This window comes from Myotis myotis, unplaced genomic scaffold (genome assembly GCF_014108235.1).
Source record: "Myotis myotis isolate mMyoMyo1 unplaced genomic scaffold, mMyoMyo1.p scaffold_m19_p_10, whole genome shotgun sequence".
Classification (NCBI taxonomy): domain Eukaryota; kingdom Metazoa; phylum Chordata; class Mammalia; order Chiroptera; family Vespertilionidae; genus Myotis; species Myotis myotis.
The window spans coordinates 52,198,736-52,215,983 of record NW_023416314.1 but is presented as its reverse complement, the minus strand read 5'-3'; the positions used below and the strand labels follow the sequence as shown (position 1 = coordinate 52,215,983).

The 17,248-nt window shown below is 36.8% G+C and overlaps 1 protein-coding gene across 28 annotated transcripts in view; it reads left to right on the top strand.

Moving 5' to 3' along the window:
* SOX6 (SRY-box transcription factor 6) overlaps window positions 1-17,248 on the top strand; it is a 368,911-nt gene that overhangs the window by 173,948 nt on the left and 177,715 nt on the right. For 27 of the 28 annotated variants that reach the window (XM_036325513.1, XM_036325515.1, XM_036325527.1 and 24 more), the window contains 2 exons: window positions 4,883-5,055; window positions 8,139-8,207. In XM_036325513.1, coding sequence (XP_036181406.1) covers window positions 4,883-5,055; window positions 8,139-8,207 — 242 coding nt within the window. Of the gene's footprint in view, window positions 1-552; window positions 597-4,882; window positions 5,056-8,138; window positions 8,208-17,248 lie in introns of those variants that run through there. The other variant, XM_036325531.1, reaches the window with a different exon arrangement.

Genomic DNA, 17,248 nt, shown 5'->3' with positions numbered 1-17,248 from the left:
TTGTCCAGATGTCCAGCCTAATTAGCAAATTACCCTTTTATTAGTATAGAGTAACAAATGTTAGCTGAACTTGTGGTGCTTGTGAATAAAATTTTTGATGCCCTGTGGGAACCTGATTTTATATTTTAACTAGTGGCCTGGTGCACAGATCTGTGCACATTGAAAGGAAATTAATTAGAAGAAATATTTTAATATCGCTATTCACACTTTCTCTATAATAGAAGTGTCAACCAAATTCATGATTGACAATGAGAGATCGAAACACATGTATGTGAATGGTGCCAGCAAGAGCTTTATATGTATCATGCATGTACAAGTCAACTTAGCCTTTTATATATAGAGAATAAAATTGCTTAATTAGACCTGCTTTCTGATTTAGCTAAACTTTTTCCAGCCCAGTGAAGCACCCCAACTTCTCTTTCAGGTAATTGTCAGTGGCACAGCAGTAAATATCAACATGAAGCAGATTATTATTGTTGATCATGCAGGGAGAACAAAGAGTAAAATATTTAACTGCAGCAGTGTTTGACTATATTCTGCGCAGTGAGAAAACCTGAAGTCATTTTCAAGGTCCACCATTTCTTCTTTTCAGTCAGGTCAAGTTTCTAAGCTTTCTAAATCTCCGTTTTCTGGCTAATGAAAAGAAAATAGGATTCCACTGAGTCTTCTGTCTACCTACTCCAGGACTTCTGTGAGGATCAAATGAGATGAGGCACGGGAAAATGCTTCACAGACATTTGGTTAAAGTGTAAAATGTTTGCACCTGGCTATAAAGCAAGTGATGTTCCTGGGCTGCAGAAACTCCAAGGAGGCTAGTTGCTAGGCAGAGGAAGCCAGGCATTGCTACGTGACATCATTACCCGGTGCCCACAGCAACTATTTCTGGGCTGTGGTCTGCATTTTGTGCCATGGGGTCTCAGCAGCATCAGCTGCGATTTGGTGGGCTGTTGCTCTGGGGTGGTGGTGGGGCCTGTGTCCCACTTGGGGGAAGCTGGGTGTTGCTTTGTGGGTGCCAGGTCCGAGGTGCTGTTTGTCAGTAAATGGCCAGTGTGCATCACGGCAGCTCCTGTTTTGAGCGTCTGCCCCCTGGTGGTCAGTGCATGTCATAGCACCCGGTCGGACTTTCGGACACTTAGCATATTAGCCATATATATATTAGTAGTCCGGTGCATGAAATTCGTGCACATTAAAAGGGAATTAATTGCCCTAACCAGTTTGGCTCAGTGGATAGAGCATTGGCCTGTGGACTCAAGGGTCCCAGGTTTGATTCCAGTCAAGGGCATGTACCTTGGTTGTGGGCATATCCCCAATGGGGAGTGTGCAGGAGGCAGCTGATTGATGTTTCTCTCTCATCGATGTTTCTGACTGACTATCCCTCTCCCTTCCGCTCTGTGAAAAAATCAAAATATATTTTAAAAAAGGGAATTAATTAGTGGAGATATTTTAATATTGCTATTTGCCCTTTCTTTATAATAGAAGTGTGAGAGATGAAAGGAAATTAGTAAAATGTATATGAAAATAATAAATAAATTTATTAATAAATAAACAGTAACAAAAGGATATACAACAACAGGCATGATATAAAAATGACAAAAACATGATATGAAAACCACAAAAACATGATATAAAAACAACAGTGATGCAAACAATGACTGATAAAGTGATTAAACTTATTCCAATATCTCCCTGTACACCACATTAAGAGTGAAAACACTTTCAGAGTGCTTGACTAATTTCCCTTGTGATGAAGTACTTAGAACTTTAACTGTAACATCACATGCTCTTCAAGCTTGAGAGAAAGCAACCTATAACTGACCATGTGCAAAAATGGATTCAGGTAGGAATATGCCTACTTTGTCTAGAGGTTGTCCTTGTGATTTATTGGTAGTCATCACAAATGCTAGCATCATGGGAAACTGTCCTTGAATCAATTTAAATGGGAGGCCAGTGTCAGATGGGGACAAATTAATTCTTGGAATCAGAACAACCTCTCCTTCTGCAGATCCTGTTAATACTTCAGCATCGATAATATTAGGTCGTAATCTTTTGATAATAAATCTGGTACCATTACAAAGACCCCATTTACTATTGAGATTTCTCAATAGCATGATGATTGCACCCACTTTCAATTTTAATTTATGACATGGCATTCCCGAAGGAGTAATATTATTAAGAAATTCGATGGGAAAATTTTCCTTTTCAGCATCATCTGTGGAATCAATGGAATCATCACTCAAATATGTGTGAAAATCTCCATCGAGTATATCCAAATTTTCTTCATTTAATTTTTGAACATGCTCATTTTTTGGACAAAGAATTGCATGTTTAGATATATTTTTAATATTATCTATAGCAGTGGTTCTCAACCTTGGCTGCACATCAGAATCATCTGGGAATCTTTTTAAAATCCTGATTCCTGGGCCCCATCCTCCGGAAATTGTTTCTTTGTTATGGGGTGGGGCCACACATTAGTAACAAAGAAACAGAATTAAAACTATTGTGGGGAGCCGCTACAATGTTTTGGACAGGTTCAAGCCTTGGACTGATGAGAGGGCACCGTCCTCTCATTGCCATGTGCCAGTCCCAGGTTAGAGGGCAGGGCCCTCCCAGCACAATTACAGCTAACAGCTGTAGCTGTAAGCTTGAACCTATGGTCCAAACATGTGGCCCCACGTGCCTGAGTAATGTAGGCTTGATAAAATTCAGGTGCATGTAGTTGAGTAGGATTGAAACCCAGGAGAATGTTGTAAACATCTTGGTCACGCCCTTACTTTGCCTCGTAGCATCTGCTATAAAATAAAAGCATGGCTGTGGGTGTGGTCGCTGTCTCCCAAAGAAGCAACGTCCCACTGAGACCCAGCTTTCATTCTCTTGTCTGTCTTTTCTAAGCCTTTCAGCTGCCTCCACTCAGGTTCACCCTTGGCTGTGCTGATGTGGCACACTTTATAAAGATATGCCTCCACGCTCCCAGGGCGGGTTCGTGCCTCAAACCCCACCCTTTCAGGAAAAAGCTCTGGGAAACAGCTCGGGGGAGAGCGCAGCCGTTTCCACGACAACCCCTGCAGGACTGACTTCCTTCCGCTTGGTGGTGGTTCTGGTCGTGATGAACACCACCCAGGGTTTTTATATATGTGTGTGTATATATATATATATATATATATATATATATATATATATATATATATATATTTCTAGATCAAGAAGTTCTCCCTTTTACCATGTTGAAATTCCTATTGCTGAAATAAAAGCTGATTTAAAAAAAAATCAAATTGAATAGCTAGAAAGACAGCTGGTCACTATCCTTAATACATTACTTGTTCCTTTATCAGTGGAATACATTTTCTATCACCATCTCAGCTATCTTATTTTTCTTCTAATTTTAACTTTTGGTCATCCTTCCACTCAGTGAATCTTTAAGGGATAAAGATATTGATAGTTTGTTTAGGACTTGAATTGGCCTTGAGAATCCCAAGGAAGTCTTTACTGCCGACATCAGTCTTACCCTGTGGGAAACATATACAGGGTTGGGCAAAGGTAGCCTTACAGTTGTGAGTCTGAGAAACAGTCAATAAAGCTGCTCAGTAATCATAACCTGCATGTCTTTTTTTCCATAGAAACAACTATAAACCTACTTTTGCCCATTCCTGTACTAACGAGTGCTAGCCAGCATTTTCTGAGGCTCCCTTTCTCCAAGAGGCTGCTCAGGAAATATGGCCACTCCTAATTAAAATACGTTTAGCTTTTCAGCTTACCCTGGTGCTCTCTTAGCAGGAATGAAAGGGGTTTCATAAGGAGATTGGAAGTCTCTTCTTCCACACGCACAAAAATTGGCAATCTTTGTCCCCTTTGACAGCTGGTGGCATCTTTCTGAAAAGCTTTCAAATCATAGATCATTTCTTCATAATGAAACTGTGTGGCTCAAATACAGAGGGTTGAAATTCTTATCTTATGCTGCAGTAAAATGCTCTAATTTAGATTCACAAAAGGATTCCGTACTCTTTACTTTGGAGAGCTGTGCAATTTGCCCATAAAAAGACTGTTCAGCACCATTAGTGCATACCATAAGTGTTCACTGACATCATATTCATTAAGCAGCACATCCTTATGCATAACCTTCTCAACCTCGAATGTGTTTTTTCCCTTTGAAGAATGACGAATGACAAAGGGGCGAGAGAGCCCCCAAGCAATACTGTTGCCTTTAAGGATGAACTTGGGAACTTTAGCTTGATCCCCTCACAGGAAAACAAAAATCAGGTTCAGTCCTTTCTTACCTAAGGCAAAGCCGTTTTTTGTTTGTTTGTTTCATGGCCAAGAGAGTGACCCCTGACTTCTGAGTATCAGAGACAGATCTTTGCACAATAGAAAAATTTCATGAGGGCAATGACCAGAAAATTCCTTAGATAACATTTACTAAGCACCTACCTATGTCTTTGAGCCTATGTTAGTCACTGAGGGTAGAGGTGATTATAAGAATATTAATACAACCCATAGTTTCTAACCTTTGGTACTAAGTATCATCTGTTTCCTAACTTGATCTGATAGGTTTGGGGGAGGAAAGGAGAGGCATGTGGTGAAAGGGAAAGAATATGGTAGGTAGTTCTGCTTTGTTTTGTTTTTAAGAGTGAAAGGGAAAAGGAAGAGTGAGGGAGAATTATATTGGGAACAATACTTGCTCTTGGCAGGGGCAGCGACTAACCCTAGCATCAATTCCATTGCTACTCTGTAGTGTTCCTGCACTCACAATGACCTCCAGTTATTCTCCCAGATCTTTAAGTGTGATAGGTAGGGCAGGCCCTTTCTAAATCTGCCCTCCTCCCACCATTTCCCCAGTTCATTCATACTTTTCTCAAACTTGTGAGATATCTTCTGGTTTCCATTGTAGGTACACCTGAGAGCCTGGCAGAAAAAGAACGGCAGCTCTCTACCATGATTACCCAGCTGATCAGTTTACGGGAGCAGCTCCTGGCAGCGCATGATGAGCAGAAAAAACTGGCAGCCTCACAAATTGAGAAACAACGGCAACAAATGGACCTTGCTCGCCAACAGCAAGAACAGGTGAGCCCTGCAAAGGGAGCTGACGAACTGGAGATGTGGAATGTGCCAAGCTCAGCGAGTAATCACATTGATTGGTTTATTTGTCAGAAGGGTGCCTGAAAAAAGAAGGAAAGAAAGAAGCCTGTTGGAAATCAGGTTCTTTGAGAATACTGAGGGGGATATGTAGAGGACAAAGAAAGGCATCATAGCAACTGGGCATTACTGAAATGATAACGTCTTCCAGAACATTTGCATGGGATCAATTACTCAGGGAAGCTGATTCACATAGGCAGGCAGCACATAGGCTCCCAGTGTAGCTTAACCATGAGTTTGTCACTTCTCTCTAGGCCTTACTCTTTTCATCCAGAAAAACAGGCTTCTGGTTTAGGAAAACTTTGAGGACCTTCTAGCCCACGGATCCATTGATTTTTCTCTGACTTTAAAACTAGGGTCACACATCTGTTTTCCTGGAATAGCCCTGGTTAATGCCTGTTTTCCAAAATAAGTATTAATAATCCCCCTTCCACTTGCAAAAGTTGTCCTGGTTTGGATGCTAAATTATATGGTCACTCTATTTATAGCACAGGTAAATCATTAAAAAATAATTAGCACATGGCTCCTATAAGAATTTTATTTCATTGATTTAGAAGTGAGAAAGAAGAAAAAATAGCAAAGTTTAAATGTATATGTTTTTAAATAAATCGCTCTCCCAAATGTTTTTCCTGTCTCATAAGAGTACATTAATCTAACACAGTGATTCTATAGAGTAGTCCCTGGTGCTTTAGATCAGACAGACCCAAATTAATGTGCAGTTTTTAGGAATCTGACATTATTACTGGAATTATCTTTTCAGTTAAATGTATTTTATAGGGGTATATAGAGCAATATATGCTCTGTTGATTTTAATGAGTTGTGACGTCTGGTATTTTATATGCTTGAATATTTGCCCACGTGTAGGAATATGGACTCAGCCCCTAATGGAAAATAACATAAAGGAACACTGTAAAAAATCAGAAGTTAGAATGTCATTTAGCCATCCAGAGATGACACAGTAATTAACTATTGACACTTGTGAATAAGCTAGCACAAATTAATCTTGACACATTTGCAGACGAGTGATATCTTACAGTGAACACTTTGTAATTATATTTCAAAATGAAAATTAAATGACACTTAAAACTAGGTTGTCATGCTCAATGAAGCGAGCATGTAGCTCAACCGATTGGCAAATAAAATTCAGAATTTGAGCCACATGGTGCTTATGTACCATACTTCACTGTGTCAAACCCACACGTCTAAAGTGGATGATAGTAATTGCACTGTGGTGTTCTAGAGGCATTTCTGTGCAGCACTTTATCATTTAGGAGGGACCATCAATATTAGATGCCTAGTGGTGTTTCACTGGTTTGCTAAGAGGAAATAAATATTCAGAGGATCCAGCATCTAAACCTAGAGTCACAGAGTGAGTTGTCCATTTCCTTTTTTAAAAACAATTTTTTAATTTAAATCATTTTTATTTTTAAATTACAGTTGACATACAATATTATATTAGTTTCAGGTGTACACCCCAGTGATTAGACATTATATAACTTACTAAGTTATCATCCCAATAATTCTCATACCCATCTGACACCATGCATAGTTATTAGAAAATTATTGACTATATTCTCCATGCTGTACTTTACATCTGCAGTATATTCTGTAACAACCAATTTATACTTCTTAATCCCTTCACCTTTTTCCCCCATCCCCCCAAAAACCACTATGTCCTTTTCTGATTTGAATGGTGACAAGTAAAGTGGGCCTTTTTAATCTGATTAAATGTCATTTCCAGTTTGCTTATAAAGCTTTGGGAAGGAATGGTCCCATGTCTCAAACTGTTAGGGACAGTTTTGTCATGACTTCCAGAATGAGCTAGTCATTACCAGAAACCTTAAAGCAACATTTGGTAGCAGACTGCTATTTTGTCATCTTCTGTTGAATGAAAATCTGATTTGGGTGTTTCCCTCCACTCTAGGCTAAAGCATCAAAAAGACTCAAAGCATAAACCTGGGGGTCGATACACACTTGTTTTCACTTCCCACATTGCCCATTCTAGAATACTGGCTTCTGGAAATAGAAAAAAAATAGGAAAAAAACAAAAAACAAAACAAAAAAAACCCCCATACCTATAACTCTTGCCTAAAGGGCACCACTAAAAGTTTTCCTAAGTCCTCCCTGGCCACTTTCTCTCTGGCTTTCTAGGTTGGAGTGTATTCTAAGGGGCATCCCCCTCAGCTCAGCTTTGAAGGCAATAAGCAGACTGATGCCTTCATGTTTTATAGTAAACGCCACTATCTTAAAGAAGTTGTTTGCTCTCCTGAGGGGCAGATTCAGTCTTCACTGAGGCTTGCATGAAGACGTTAATATTTCTTTTCCTAGACCAGATGATGTGTTAGGACTTTGAATTTGATTGTTGGGTGAAGCAAGAGACTGTAACACATTACCCTCAGAAGAATAACTAGATAAATATTAAATTTTGTGTTTAAAATGCTTTGTACATCACATCATTGATGTACATTTGTAAATCAACAAAAAGAAATCTTTGTAATGATTTTTGACATTTTGCTGTGTTTTCTTGATATTCCCTTGGCGATTTGTCTTATCAGTACTGAGAGTCCTTATATCAGAAAAGGTTTCACCAAAGTCAATTGTATTTTAATTAATAAAAAGTTCTTTCCTGTCTCTGCATTCAGATTTTACCTTTTTAGTCCAAATTAAGCTCTTTAGAAACACGTAGCCATAGTTTTTCCGTATTTACTCTTCAAGGTCAGATTTTGAAACTCCCATTCTTTCCAGGTAATGGGTGCAGATAGAGGAGGTCCTCACTAATGTATGAGGGGTAGTTCTCAACTGCAGGTGAAGAGTTAGGGGTACACAGAGAAGTGGCATCTGTTTGAAATTTTCCTTTTCTCCAAATTTCTGGTTCTGCCTCTCTCACTTTATAGGAACTCTTTCACATAGAAGTGCAGTAAAGCATTCTTGTAATACCAGGAGAGTTACCTGAGGTAATGGCAAAGGTGTAAGCATTTCATTTCAACTTAATGTAACTTTATTTCTGATAGATTGCAAGACAACAGCAGCAACTTCTGCAACAGCAGCACAAAATTAATCTCCTGCAGCAACAGATCCAGGTCAGTGTATTTTATTACTCTCGTCTGATTATATACTCACAAACTTTCCTCCTTGAAAATGCAATTTAAAATGCTGCAAATGCACCCCTCCCTTATAAACAGCACTGATGTAGTTACTATCAAGGATGTTGTGTACCATGGTATAAGTGGATGCAGGAAATATCAACTAAATGGTGGTCTAAAGCATTCTTTTCTGACGTGATGCATATGCAGGAAAAAAACCTTATCTCTTTTCTTTCTGCCATTTGCCTGACAGAACCTAGTGGAAACCTAGTGGTTTCCAAGGTAGCATACACATGCTATTTTGATTGCCACAAACCAATTTCTCTTTGTATTTCACCATCTGACAGTATCATGGGGAGAAGCCTGTGCTTGTTTACTTGTTAGGATTCTCTGATTGGGCCAGTTAGGAGAAGAATCTTATGACCTGGGAAAAGATTGATAATAATTGATTAGTTCTTTAACAGATATCAGTTGCATTTCTGTTAGATGATGCTGAGGGGAATATAAAGATGAATGAATAATTGTCTGTCTTTAGGAGCTTATAGTATAGAAAGGAAGAATAACTTGTTTCTGAATCATTGTAACACAATTTAGAAATTCTCTTTTTTGTTGTGGCAGGGTAACACTGTCTATAGATCATGATGACAATGGCATGGCAAGGAATTTTGATTCTGTTTTTCCTTTAGACACTTGATGGTGAATTCAACTCACAGCTATTTGAGATAGGTAAGGGATTGGTCTCCATTTCTGAATAGGAACATAGGTATGGTTGTCTGGGGATTAATACTCAGGAATACCGATGCCAGAGTTATATGTACCCACCGTAGCCTCTGTGGTTTCTGTTGGCTGCTGTGGCTGTTTTCTAACCACCAGGATCTGCGATTCAGCCTAGTTGGGGAAGTATATTCTGAATTACATGATTCCTTTCCTTGAGATTAATATTATTACACCTTCCTGTATTCTTAAGAAAACATTCACATAATATCCTAGCTTACTCTAATCTTCTTTACTGATGAAAGCTAGTGATTTTAACGTAGATTCTGCTTCATTTTTGTTAATCATACTTAGTGTCTCAGGTAGCACTCACTGCATTTAAAATAATGATTAAGTGCCTGAAGAAGTACCTGTACCTGATTTGGCTATCTTCATGAGGAGGTTTTAACCAGTGGTTTGTTGTGATTATGGTTGTTTTAAAATTAGTTCTGATTCTATATTCCATACCCAAGTCTATATGTTTCAAAGTAAAGGGTCCAAATGCAGAGGAAATGGAATGTCTCTGGCATTTTTGTCAGCCAACCTTTACAATTAAATCTTGGAATAATTTCTCATCCCAATATCTCTTCTATAACTCATGCTGAGATACTTAATTAAATAACTGTCCAGGTGTTCCCTTGTTCTGTTCTTATTAGAATTTTCAGTGTGTCTCCTATTACTAAGGTCAAGATTTTTAGCCTGTGGCTTCCTACATTTTTTCTAGATCCTTCTCTAAGAACTCAGTGGGTGTTAAATAACCTGATCATTTAATTCTCTCTGTTTCTCATATTTGTAAAGTAGGAATGGAAGACATTCCCCATGTTCCCATATCAGTTACTTATTATTAATGTTTTACTACTTTATTATTTACTTCTTTATTGATTTTGAATATATTTCACTTATTCAATGTTGTTTGTATTAAGTGACCATTTTAATTGTGGTACTGAGGCTCTCAGATGAATAGCAACCAGTTCTGAGTATTTTTATGAAATATTATTGCTGTTTATTGATTACATGTGATTTTATAGTCACAGCTTGACTATATGAAATTGATGTGTTTTTTAGGAAACTCGAACTTGATCTTAAAATATTACTCATCAGAATATTCAATGTGAAAATACAGGAAAATAGTTGGTCCAGATTTTCTAATAGAAGTTTAATTGCTTTTTATATTTGTGGTTATTTCTCATTGTTTAAATTTATAAAAATTGAAGCTGATCAGCACTTGATCTCAGGACTTTAAGTTATAAAATCATAGAGAGATTTAAAGTGTCAGTTATATTCATTTTAGAAATGTAGGATTCTTTGTAACCAGAATTCACATTGTAAAAAATAAGAGGAAGCAATAACCTGTATTTACAGTTCTCTGTTCTGAGCTACTCTTCACTGCATAGCATGTCAGTATTTATCTTATCAGTATAAGACCATTTACAGAATTTTTCAAATGCTGAAAAATAGTTGTTACACAAGTATTTGTCTCTGACACTTAAAAAGAAGTGTTTGATATTACGACTTTTAGTTATTTTTTGAAAGGGAATGGGTTAACTGTATTTTCAAAAATGGCTTTTGACAAGCCATAGACATGATCAAATTTAAGAGAGAGATTATTGTTGAGCTAATTTTTAATATATATGTTTTTGAGCAAAATATGAGACTTATGAGATGTTTGGAACATTTTTTTTCTGTCATGAAAGAAACATTCTCCCTTTTGAAATCAAAACATAACAGAGTAAAATAAGATAATAAATGCAAAACCCTAACTTCTCTTCTGAAAGTAAATGAATACGGAGACCATTTGCGCAAGTTTGACATTTTATCTTTTCTTAAAAATCTTGAGTCCTAGAACCTATTAGCTAATATGGTCAGCAAGATTGAGCCTTGGCAATTGGCTATGAATCATGAATGTCAGGTGGTTATAGTCAAGATTATTTTTCACATCTAGCTCAGAATACTGACTTCTGAATTAGTTTTGTTGTTTTGGAATTTATAACCTGTAATAGAAAGAAAGAAAAGAGTGTCTAACCTTTGGTAATAATACATCTGGGCCTATTATAATGGAAACAAATGAAAACCTTAATGGTTTGCACAAATTTAAAAGCAGGATTTTTCATTAGAAATAGGAAAAGGCACGAGGTAGTATTGTAATGCTGTTTCACAGGCTTATTTTGTTTGCACTAATTCAAAAGTTATATATGCAGTTAAATAATTTCATTTATATAATTTCTTCCTTGAATATCATTTTTAACATAATTTGCCTTGGTAAAACCTAACTGAAATTTTAAAGGCATACTTTTAAGACCATGTAGACCTTGTTGAAAAAAGTAAGATGAATGATTTTGTGAACTAATGTTTTTATTTTTTTGATGAGTCAGTTTTTACCATTTAAAAAATCAGGTTAATAACTAAACAATTATTAAAATGCTTTAATATTAACAGATCTTTTAGGAGGCTGTTTGCTTAGAAAATTCAAATCCCTCTGTTTGTGCTTGGGGGAAATGGTGATTCCTCTAATTTGTTACAGATTAAGTAATTCCTGCCATGTGAGCCCAGAAAAAGTTAGATGTTTTTGATATTTCTAGAACAAATATAGCACAATTTTTATCAACTCCATGAAAAGCAAAACTAATAAATCATGGAATATGGATCCTTGGAGTTGGGAATGTTGAGTCTCATGCTATAATTCCAAAGGACAGATAACTGCCTCAGTAATTTCATCCCCCGTCTCTCACCCATTGCACTATATGCTACTTAGCTAGTCTCTTGAAGAATTTTATTTATGAGTTATGTTGATTACAAAACAAAATTTATTTTTAATTCATTGGACATATGAAACACAGTACTTTAATCAACTATTATAGATACAGGGTGGGCAAAAGTAGATTTACAGCTGTAATACAAATTAATACAATCTTACCTAATAATAGACAAACATGTAAATTAACTGTCCCTCCACTATGCTCTCCAGCCAATCAGGAGAGTATGCAAATTAACCCAACAAAGATGACGGTTAATTTGCATATGTAGGGGTGAAGAGGCAGAGCAAAGACTGAAGGCTCTGTCCATCTGGAGCCGAGAAGACTGAAGGGTTCATCCGTCCGGAGCTGTGAAGACTGAAGGCTCCGGCCAGAGCGAAGGCCTGGGTCCCGGGTGCCAGAGGAAAGCCGCTGCTGGCAGCCAGGGGAAGGGAAGGCCTATTGCATGAATCTCTTCGTGCAAAGGGCCTCTAGTAGGTAATAAATAATAATATAAAAATAAACTGTTTCAGGTGTTTACAACTGAAAACCTACTGTTGTCCACCCCTATAAGTCTAGTCTAAGCAAACAGAAAATATTTTATAGATCCTGATTTTTTGCTCCATCAATATAGTTATTCATTTACCATCATTTAACCATGTCATGGTATTTGAATCCAGAGAAGATACTCTTTGTGGACATAACACACCACATTCTTTGGTTTTGATAGCATGTCAGTAGGAACACATTTAATGATGGCATTTTACTGCTAGAACCTAATCTTTGCAAGAAAATTCAGCTCATTAAAATATCTTTGTGAGAAACTTACTTCTGCAGGCATGAATGGTGTTATCTAATTAGCCATGTCTGTTCAGACCCTAATTTTAGTGTTATTCAAGTGGCTTATGTTGTGTGCTATACAGGGAGTGTCCTTTCTTCATATCACTGACCGAACAACAATGGTCCCTTAAGAATGGACTGGCTCATTGGGATTTTATTTGGCTTGCTGGGTCAGAGCCAATGATTTAGTCAACTCACACACATCCAGCATCTGAGGTGTAATTGTGAAACTTGAAATGCTTAGCTCTTTGTTAATCTTTATGGTTAATATACAATTTGAACTGGCCTCCCCTCATATTTTAATACATTCTTTAGTTGGTGAACTCAGTCGGTGGAAGGACTAAACTAAATGCCATTGTTCCTGCTTTGCAGATATACATGGTCTTGTCCAAAACATTCTCTTTTAAAAGCTGTGGTATATGCTGCTTCTGTCCAAAACCAATTCTTTGTTCAATGATGCCTCTTTCTTCTTATGGGTATTTGAGTAATATTCATACATAGTGTTTTCTATTTTGGTTATAATCCTATGTGCTATTTGTATATGCTATCTCTGTGTGTTTGTCACGTGGCAGAACACCATTAAATGTGTGTTATTCTTTTTTCTGATTAATCTGGAGATGTTAATATTATAAGCTAGGAGGTGATTGTTCTTAAACCATTAAACAGAATAATTTGAGATGTACTCTCACCTTTTAAGAGGATAAACCTGGCCTTTTGTTTCTTTCATTATGATTAACTACAGGTATTTCTGGTATCTGCTGAGCAGAATAAGGACTCCCATTTATGTGAAGTAGTTGTCTAAAGATCAGAAATAATTACTTTATACATTAGCCTTCATGGCCTGCATGGCCTGGTTAATTAATTTTTTGCTAGGATAATAATAATAGATATATATTTGGAGATATGCTTCATCATTAAGTATCTAATTGACCTCTAATTTTAAGAGCTGGACCTTGCCTTTATTGTCTTTTGGAGATGGCTGACGTGGCAAGCAGAAAACCTGAGGAAAGTCAGGAGCCTTCCAGTCTCACATAGTCCCTCTGTCTTATGTCGTATCTCTTTGTTAATTGTATTTAGCATTGGTAAACAAAAAGCAATTACAGTGCTCCTGTTTTGGCTCTAGCGAATAGTCCTTTTTTGTGTGTTATTGATCAGGTAACTGATCTCCTTCTAACTGCCTCTGAAAGGACCAAATAAACCCATTGGAAGTAATCTGATACTTCTGTTGGCACTGTACATGTATCTGATACACTCTTGCAATGAAATGAGGGTTATACACAAAGCTTAGAAGTTGGGATTAGCCCCCAGCTTCAGCAAGCCCTTAAAATATTTTGTAATTCTATCTTCAATCATGAATTAGCCAGGAAAAACAGACCCTCTCTCCTCTATTTTTCTGCTGTATGCTGTTTTTAATTGCCCACAGGCAGGCTGTTGTGATCTTCTTTGGAAGTTTAAAACCAAGATAAAAAATGCAAATCTAATTATTTCTTTTATGTAATCTAATTAACTTTTAAAGTAATGATAGATGCTCCATAGCTTGCTTCAAATATTTTAATAGTGAAATTTCTGAATTATAAAGAATAGGTAAAGGTACTATACTTCATGAATAGCAAGGGCCTTTACAGCTAAAAATAGAATTATTACTGTGGGTCAGAAACTTCGATTTGTTAATCACACTAGACTGTTTGTTAAAGTTGGGAGTGGAACTAGAAATAAGAAGAGGTGGCACCTATGAGCTACTACATGGAGTTATTAATCAGCTTGCTATCTGTTTTCTAAATGTGGCCTTATGGCAAAGATCTCATTCAGCAGACCAAAACTGGTGTGAATTCCAATGCTTTTCAGGGGCTATCCCTCAGATTCTACAGCCTCCTCTAGGTGACCCTTTCTTCTCTATCTTATCTACATGAGCTTATCTCTCAGATTCCACACCCCAGCTCTCTCTCAAACTAGTGATACTAAAAATTCAGGAATCCATAGTCTTTGCAGCTTTCAGGGTTTAATGAAAGAGGGAGGTTGTCTTACCTATTCAGAGGCGGGAGAGTATGGTGAAGAGTGGGCATAGGATCGAGGTGGTGCCAACATGTGACATTACATAACAGTGAACCAGGCCCCCATGGAAAAGGTGTCTCTTCTGTTTTGTTCTTCATCTCTCTGACTGTACTGAGGGCTCAGTGTAGTGTTAGTCTTTAATACCTTTTAGGATGTGCTAATCTCTCTTTGTAGGAGAGAGAGAGAGATCATCTTAGTCTGGAGCCTTTGGAGGCAATCATGTTTAACTAGAATTTAAATAAAATAAAACTTTTATTCTCATGGTTATCTGGTTATCTTCTATTTATGACAAGTAATTTTAGTTTTCCACTTGAGGGAGTGATGTAAAGTTTCCTTTTTAAATAAATGTAATAGCGCCCCCCCTCCCCCCCAAAAAAGGCAATTTAAATAACAACCTTAAGCAAACAGTAATTGGATACTTGAATAAGGCAAAAATTATGAAAGCAGTTCTTTCATAATGGAATTGTGTGAAACCCTTGAAAAAGCACTGCACTAACAGGTGTTAAATGTCCCACCTCCTCCATGTCTTCACTTTCACAGAATGTCGAACTTGAAAACATCACCTCCAGGTCTTCCTGATTCTCATTCACTGATGGGGGGAGGGTGGGTCCAGCTATTCCTGTTGAATAACAATACAGTGAGTTTATCATTAAGATAGACTTAAAAATAACCCTGAGATTGTTCCCCTCACCCCCTGCTTTCTTCGGTATTAAAATGCCCTTTCTGTTTGTGAAGTAAAGGTGATAAGTGCAATGTGCTTTGTTTCTTTTGCTTTCCAGTAACTTTATTTGGTAAAATAAAACATTTCCAAATATATGTAAGTCCCCACTTTTGCGTTTCTTTGAAATGTCTTTGAAACTCTTTGAAACAAATCCTTTACTTTACACAAGGAAACTGAGGCAGAGACCACAGACTTGTCCAAGCTTCAAAGCTAAATATTGTTAGAGCCATGAGTGGAGCCCAACTTTCTGGACTCCGAATCTAGTCCTGTTTTTAACATTCCAGGTTGTGTCTCAACTTGCCCTTTTTGTGACTTGAATAAATCTTAGTGCACTTTAATTTTCTACTTTGCAAAATGTGGATAATAGTATCTAACATCTAAAACCTCATTATAGTCCCTTTACCTTTAAATGGGGAAAAAAAGAACATTTGTTATAGGAATCAGTTTATACCTCAGAACTACTACAGCAGTGAGTACATACCTACAAGGAAAGAGATAAAAAGAACATAATTGAAATCTATTTGTAGGTTAGTATGAAATGTATTCATGGCTGAGTGACTCGTGGTATTTACATATAAACTCCTTAGATAGTTAATTATATTACTTTCTGGGGGCTTTAAAGTGATATGTCTCTCTATGGAGGGTCAGTCACCTTTAATGTTAATACCTTTTTGTGCAGCTACTTTCTCCAGCTGACATAGTGACAGCATTTGATTCCAGTGATTCTCAATCTTGGTTGTACCTTGTAATCACTTGGAAGCCCTTTAAAAATACTAATGCCTAGGCCCCATTCCAGAAATTCTGGTTTAATTGGTCTGGGTACAGTCCCAGATGGTGACTGTTAAAAGCTCTTTGGATGATTCCAGAGGGCAGTCAGGATTGAGAAATACTGCTTTATACAGTGTAATGCAGATTAAGTTATTAAATGTGAACTCTAAATTCTTTGGACTATCTATTTATCTATCTTTCTACATATCTACCTTCCTACCTACCTATAGATAGAGGTTTGGGTCATAAGCAAATAATTCTTGAGCAGTTGAAATACACTTTTGACCTTGGTTATAGCTATTTTACTTAATAGCTAGAAAGCATATAATAGATTATGGTTCAAACAGTTTTAATAAATTTAGTTAGGTTAATAACTTGATTTTTATTTATTTGTAGGTGTACTGGAAAGATAATGTGTCTTTGGGAGAGATATCTAAAAGTACAACATAGTTTTTCATAATTAGATAAAAATTTTTTAGAAAATAAATTCTCAGATGCCATTTGACTTCTGTTATCTAAGCAGAATGAATTTTAACCCAGGAAATCAACCTATTTTTTATTGTGTTTAAAAAATATTGTCTATGTAATTGACTACAGTTTGACATAGGTGAGGGATGTATGAATGTGAATATACTTTTAAACTACATGTACATATAAGTAGACGGTATAGAGGATAAGATGCATTGTTTCAGAGTGTATTCAACTGAAAAATTTTGTAGAACCAGCACAGGTATTGAAGACAAATAAGTCAAGATTTAAATTTCAATTATACTACTTATTAGCTCTGTGATTGTTTTGCTACTTACTAGCTGTGAGGTAATTACTTAATGTCTTCGAACCTGAATGTCATTATTCCTAAAAGATGGATAATATTGGTACCTTACTAGTTGATTAGAGATCATAGTATAAAGCCTCTAGTAAGTGCTGAATGCATAACATCTATCACTATTATTATTGGTGTGACTGTTGTTGTTCTTACATACTAAGTAAGGAATAATTTCAGAGGCCCTTATAAACATCCATGAACATATTTTGTATCAGCATGTGTAGGCATGTGTGTATCTATAGACACATACTAGTCATAATTAGAACTCACAAATTTGTGATGTGAATATAGGATAGTCAATGTGGATACACTTTGATCAATTATTATCATCCTGATAATCTAGAGA